Source organism: Lipophrys pholis (assembly GCF_963383615.2).
Source record: "Lipophrys pholis genome assembly, chromosome: 14".
NCBI classification, from domain to species: Eukaryota; Metazoa; Chordata; class Actinopteri; order Blenniiformes; family Blenniidae; genus Lipophrys; species Lipophrys pholis.
In genome coordinates, this window is record NC_137633.1 from 11,501,618 (window position 1) to 11,509,148 (window position 7,531).

Below are 7,531 nucleotides of genomic sequence, written 5' to 3' on the forward strand. Positions count from 1 at the left end.
GAAACTCCAGGCCAATAGAGGGGAGAGATTCCTCCCTCGAGCTCGTCTCATTGGATAGCAAAAAAGTGGTGGATTTCTGGTGGAGTAGGAGGAGTCCTCTGGAGAGAGCATACTGACACTGCTCCAGCCTATTATCTCATCATTTCACACTGCCACTCTCTCTTTTTCTATTGCTTGATGTTATGTGTTTGCCTGTCCCTCTGTGTTAATGCACATGTGTGTTTTCCCGTGCCTTTGCATGTCCTGAAATCAGCACTAACTTGCAAAAACAAGAACACAAAAACAGGATTATCTTAGAAAGGCTGGCTGTTTATAAGGTTTACACAGATTATGTGTTTAATCTGGCAGCGTTCATAGAGAAATATGTTCATATAAACAGCTCTCATTTTTAGAAAGGTTCCTTCATATCTAATCTGAACTGCAATACTACTCATTAATCTTGCAGCAATCCCATGATAAACTATTAAAACAACTCTTCTTCCATCTAGTGGATAAAGCGATGAATTGCATTCCTCTCACAACACACACCCCACATGCAGGTAAGTGTCTGTATTATTATGATGGGGACTTTAACCTGCTATGTGCCACTCCCAGCATGTCCATTGCAGATAATACTGCATCCAAACAGTCATCCGCCCTTTAACTTTACCAAACACAGGATTAAGAACCAAGTAAATGTGTCGAACTGAAGTGAAGTGCACTTTAACTGCAGAACAAAGAGCAATAGCGTCATGAAAAGTTGAAACACACGGATGAATGGGTGGGTATTCATGTGAATAACTCAAAGTAAATGCCTGTAAAAAGGAATTCGCCAACATTAAACAACTGTACAAATTTAGCAGATCTACTGGGAAATCTTGTCTCACCAATTTGAGGATTATCTGAGGAAATAGGGATATTAGCTCAGAGTCTGACTTTCAGCACCATTACACAGTAGTTATGAACACAAACACATGAAAGGCAGGTTGATTACGCAATACAAATCCCCAATGTTTATAGAGTAATGTTACTTGTGAATTTATTTATTTTCTCAATGAATTGTACAAATACACATCTGTAGCTGTAATCTGGACAATTAAACACAAAGTTACATACCAGTTTGGATGAAAATGTGTCTGGGAAACGACACAACTGTCCTGAGCGGCGTCCACCAGCAGAATCAATTTCCTTCTGTTTGATTACCTGTCTCACCTTCTCTCACCTACACGCACACACCCACACACACACACGCGCGCGCGCGCGCACACACACACACACACACCCACACACACACACACACACACACACACACACACACACACACACACACACACACACACACACACACACACACACACACACAGAGTCATGATTCATAGGTCATAAACATAATGGCATCTGCAGGTAAACAGAGCACAAAGGGCAAAGAGCTAGCAATATTTGACGAAGATTCACATCAGGCGCAATAAACATACATAGATTTTGCAGCTTTTTCAATTGCCCTCATGTGTTTGTTTTTATACTGACCTGTTGCTTAAAAATACAAAGTCTTCAGCAGTATGCTCATATTGGTAAACATGTAAGACAGTTTCGAGGAGTCGTTGTGAAAAAAAACTAAAAGAGGCTAAAAACAATCTATTGTATCAAATAATCCCACACCCCAGAAAACAATTTGTTTTAAGTGGAGCAGAGACTTATTATTAATTGACTTTCAGTTAAAAAGCCAAAGTTCAGGCTCTCTTAATTTAGGGCACATTTACACGTACCCGGGTATTTGAAAAAAAAACGGTGATATTTCTGTGTTTGGGCCACGCATTTACACATAAACGCAGCTAACACTCACCACAAACGATGATTCCTGAAAACTCAGGCCACCGGTTGCATCTTGGTTGCAAAAGGGTGGTAGGCAGATATTTAAGTCACAATTCGTGACAGGGTGTTTTATTTGTTTTGTTTTTTCAGTTTTCTGATTGGCTATCATGGCTTCACGCTTCTTGCTACACTGCCCCCTACAGGTTTGGCATGCTCATGGCAGCTCTGAACCAGGTGTATATACAGGTCGTGTAAATAAAAAATAAAAAATTTAAAGGCAGAGGGGGAAATGTCCGTTTTTGTAAAAACCCAGGTAGCCTAAGTGTAAAGTGGCCTTATTTCCTGTTTATTCTATTAATTTGTAAAAGCATTCTGAAAACGATTTTCTTAAAAGATGTGATGATAATAATGACACAAAAAGTATTATTTATAATTGTCATGATTAAATATTCAGTAGTGTAGTCTTATGCAAGTTTAGCAGATTTGGTATCTGGTATTTGGTTGAGCCCCTGACTCCTGCACTGTCCTTAGCATAGACTTCCATAGGTTTTTGTTGAAACGATGAGTTGTCTATTTTAAACAAGTCCTAAATTGTGTCTTCTGTCATTTTTTTCTTCTGTGGAATAAATTTTTATTGATCCTGTAAGTTCACATTTCTTTCACTAGTTTCCCCACGGCTTTGTCTGCGCTCAGTTGGAAAAGTGACATTTCACTCCTCTCTCCCTTTGCGGTACCCATCTCAAAGACATGGTGGGAAAGATTTCCTGAAACTTGGCGGGCAGCTTCAGCTCTCTGAGCGCTCACAGCGCCAGTAGGTGGTGTTGCAGCACCGGACTCACAACAGACCTCCACACCCCCCTCCCTGGAGCAGCATCATTTCACCTGTTATGATGTTTTGCGCACTGGGAATCAGGAGTCACTGGATGAGCATCCTAACTTACAGTCGAGAAGTGGAGGAGGAGAGTGGAATTTATGCGCCACTTATAATCATTCTCTGCTTTTTTTCTCTCTCTCTCTCTTTTTTTTTTTAAATGAAAAACATAAGTTGACAATGCGTCGTTCCTTCGTGGTTTTTGTGACTTTTATAAAACTCTTTCCATTCCGTCATACAGTATTTGTTTTTACAGTTGTTGTTTTTTGTCCGTTTGTATTTTGGTGAGTTGGAGCTCCGTTGACCTTCCCTGGACAGATGTTCTTCGCCGCTGTCGCATCAATACCACCCTGAGTCTGACTCACCGTCACATGCAACTCGTCGCTGCTTTGGTTCAGTCCTGTGCGCCTGCTGCGCTGCTGCTGCGCTGCTGAGGGGAACTCTTTCAGACTCTGGCGCATGAGCTGCTGGACTCCTCACATGGAATAGATGCAAGAGATAACCTGCCTTTAAGTTCTATTTTTCTCAATCATGTCTTAATCCTGGAGACTTTCATCATTACCCAGCAAATCTTTTTTTTTTTTTTTTTTTTAATCACACCTTTTGGGTGCTTTTATACCTCTTTAGATGTTACAAACAAAAAGAACGATTTGGTAAAATCTCAGAAAGGTTCATCATTGTGTTTGAATCCGACGAAGAGTCTGTAGAATCTCGGACATTATGAAAACTGTGAGTTCATGCTTAAAAGCAAACAATCGTTACAGAACATTGCTCGCGACCTTTAAGTGTGTTCATTTTACGCATGGTTACACTCTCTTCAGCGCTCTGCCATTATGTCTGGGATTGAAACGACGATGAATGGAGAAAAGGAGAACACCACTGGGGATGAGGAGTCCTGGACCAGGGGTGACTTCAGCTGTCTGGGGCAGGTGCGACCCCGTAAATAACCGCGTAACGGCAGAATGCCCTCTTGGCCCAACCAGTCGGAGTGTCTCTCCCACAACTGCAGCTGGGAGGAGAATTACAACACCTCAAGGGATATTAACCCACCTCTGCCTCCTCTTCATCTCTACTCAATCCCTCTCCTGACGGCCATCAGCGTCGCCTGCACACTGCTCTTTCTGGTTGGGGTGGCGGGGAACGTGATGACCATTTTGGTTGTCAGCAAGTATCGTGACATGCGCACCACCACCAACCTTTACTTGTGCAGCATGGCAGTGTCCGATCTGCTCATTTTCTTTTGTATGCCACTGGACCTCTACCGTATGTGGAAGTACAGGCCCTGGCGCTTTGGAGACGCGCTCTGCAAGCTTTTTCAATTCGTGTCAGAGTCATGCACTTACTCCACCATCCTGAGCATCACCGCGCTGTCGGTGGAGCGCTACCTGGCGATCTGTTTCCCTCTGCGCGCCAAAGCTCTGGTTACCAAAAAGCGTGTGCGCGCCTTGATTCTCTTCCTGTGGACAGTGTCGCTTTTGAGCGCGGGTCCGGTGTTTCTCATGGTGGGAGTGGAGCAGGGCAGTATGGGGTCTCCTAATTTCACTTCGTGGATAAATGACACTGGACTGCCCCTGGAGGCCGAAGACACTCGGGAGTGCAAAATAACTAACTTTGCTGTGGCGTCGGGCCTGATGGAGGCCATGGTGTGGTTGAATTCTCTTTTCTTTTTCATGCCGGTGTTTTGTCTCACTGTGCTGTACAGCCTCATAGGCCGCCGGTTGTGGCAGAGACACAAGGAGACAAACATCAGCTCTCGTGTTGCCTACAGAGACAAGAGCAACAGACAGACCATCAAGATGCTGGGTAAGTCTGGTGAATATGTAAAGTGCACTGAAAAGTTTTGTTTGAACATAAAGTTTTGACGCAAGTCCTTAGAATAAGCCCATAATAAAAGATTATTACAGTCTGGATTTAGTAGATAAGATGTTTTGCCTTATCTTTTAGATATACAAATGTTACACCCATGTCTATATCTCTTCAGTCTTTTAACCTTTTGCCTTTTCTTTTCTAGTTGTGGTTGTTCTGGCCTTTGTCCTGTGCTGGCTGCCGTTCCACGTGGGCCGTTACCTGCATTTCCGATTTCTGGATGCTCCGTCCCCTCTGCTTTTGGTGTTGTCCCAGTACTTCAGCATGGTGTCCGTTGTTCTCTTCTATCTGAGTGCCGCCATAAACCCCATCCTCTACAACACCATGTCTTGGAAATACCGGAGCGCGGCAGCGCGTCTCTTTGGCCTCGCTGACAGCCAGCCGCCCCGAGGACGCACCGCCAGCACCGTGAAGGGAGACGGTTCAAACCTCTGGACAGAGTCCACTGTCAGCTTCTGAACGCAGCATTCCGCAGATGTCAGGATATAATCTGAAAATCCGTTAACCATGCATTGAAAACACTCGCCTAAAAAGCCATGATGTATGTCAGAATGAGGACAAACAAAGTCGTGAGCACTTGACTCTCTCTGACTGAAACCTGAAGGGATTAAAAAAAAACACACACACAATATCCCAGCATGCATCAATGAAATTGTGTTGTATAATGTTAAAACTCATTTTTCCTATTGGATTATTCCAGCAAATGCCATACCATATACACAGTCTGCTATACAGTTTAAAAATCAAGCATGATGGAGTACAAAATACACACTCTTGTGATCTGTGTCAGTCAAAATGTGGACAACAGTAACACATGACTTATCACCAACATCTACAAATGCCTTATATTGTATTTGCATTCTGGATGACAAAGAAAGCACTGTAGAACTTGTGGCACCGCCCTGCTCTCCTTCTGAGAGGGGCAGATGTGCAGTGCTTGTCTGTGTGTGCATGTGAGAACTTCATATCTATGTATGTGAGTGATTTGTGAGAGATGTTGTTTTGGTTGCAGTATGTTCGTTTATAACTTATATTATGTGTTCAGCGCCCTGTATCTTGGAAATTCAAGTCCATGTCGTGATGATGCTGCCAAAGGAGACCTTTATGTTGGATAGTACCAGGAATGAATTGTGTTTCCTTCTACTGGAAGGAAGCAACTTTTTTTTTTTTTTTTTTTTTTAGTGACTATTAACTGATTCACAGCATTTTCAAGTCAAGTACAGCCTCTCACCGTTGTGAATATTGTCTGTTGGAAATGATGGGATTATTTTTTTTTTTTTTTACCAAAAATGGTTTGTGTATGCAGATCTTCAGTGAGAGAACCACAAACTTGTTTTTTGAGAAACTTCATATATGCGGACTATGTTGGAATACAGGGAAAGCTGACTGATATTACTGTGCTATGTTAACATGTGATTGATCGTAAAAACGCTTCGAAGTCTTGTGAAATGTGCACAACTGAAACTGTTTATTTATAATGAATTTATAATGTCAGTAACTCTGATCAAACAGACAAAAGAGCCATATTTGTTTTTAATCACAGCTCATTTAAATAATACCATTCAAAGTTGTAGCAGGTTTGCTTATATATCACTTGACTGATGCTTTTAGATGGAGTAATAAAATGATCTTTTTTTTTCTTCTTTTTTTTTAAACCATTGCTGCCTCTATTGAACAGCTTCAGGTATGAGTTGTCTATCGCTTCACAGCTTCGTTGTCGAGCACATATTGTTGCCCACTCCTAAAGTAGAAGATGCAGACCAGAGGTATTTTTTCAACTGTTCATTAAAACACGCACAATAGGTTATATCACACATGTCTAATGTGGGTAAAGTGGCTCAGGCTTTAAAGGCAATGAATGTGCAAACCCTGAAAAGTTCTTTCAATGATCAGCTGGAAGGACAGAGTGCGTCAATGAATTGATTTTTATAATATGCATTTTGTGTTATATCAGTGAAAGATCCGGAGGTTGTCAAGGTATTCTTGTATTAATTTGTCAACAGATACTTTGTCATGTCAAACACTACTTGATGCTCCACACTCAGATGGTCTCAGTCCAAATCACCACAGCAGCCTCCACTAATCTGCACTGGATTCAAAACATGGCCTCCTGCCTCTGATGAATGTATTTCTGCTTGATGAATGTCTCTGACTGTACATATTAATAACATGGCATACAAGCTATTGATCTACAGGATGGAAACTGATTAAATAAATGAATAAAAGGGGATTTCACTTTTTCCTTTTTTTTTTGTTAAACGTGACCCCACCCCGTCTTACCGCCTGTTGGTTAATGTATCTGTCTATGATAAAGTCTTGTATAAGATGAACAAAAAAACTTTTTCTTTGCTTCTCTTTTCAACAATCTCATCCACTTAACAGTGAGGTAAGACACTGTGTCCAGCGGGTACGAAATGCAAATCACAGATGATGTTTGCGAAACAAACAAAATACTTAACCCTTCCTCCCACACCCAAGCATCATTGGATGAAACATTGCTTCAAGAGGGCACAGAAATGCTTCCCACACATTGTCCTTACCCGGAGTCACCCTGCTTTACCTCAACACAAATTGTTAGTGTCCCTGGGATGTAAGTGGAGTGTAATCTTAACACACAGCAGTGTGCTCCCTGCTGGTGTCCACCGGGGTTAGCACCAGTCCGTTGCTTCAGATAGCTTTAAAGACAGCAGGAGTTGCTCACAGACCAAGACAGGCTCAAAGGACCCCTCAGTTCAACCCAGGTACATGATCAAAGCCCCGGCAGAATCCACAAAACCCCACTCTGAGTACACAACGTTCAGTCGAACGGCGACGAATAAGACCTTCTGATAAACCCAGAGCTGTGTGGGTGACGTGCAGAGGTAGTGGGTGGCGAGAGTCGGAGAGCCGTAAAAGAAAAACAGTAATCAGGACGGAAATCTAAAAAGAGGAATTCACTCTAGAAAAAACAAACAAACAATAAAACAAAAAGTGAAAGAGGAGAGGGTCAATAAATGAGTCAGA

At 42.2% G+C, this 7,531-nt stretch overlaps 1 protein-coding gene across 1 annotated transcript; it reads left to right on the top strand.

The window, feature by feature from the left end:
- Window positions 1-3,547: 3,547 nt before the first annotated feature.
- ghsra (growth hormone secretagogue receptor a) lies at window positions 3,548-4,987 on the top strand (the record flags this gene model as incomplete). The annotated part of the gene is given in 3 exon segments (XM_080480644.1): window positions 3,548-3,610; window positions 3,613-4,465; window positions 4,674-4,987. Coding segments are annotated over 3 exon segments (1,230 nt in total).
- Window positions 4,988-7,531: the final 2,544 nt, after the last annotated feature.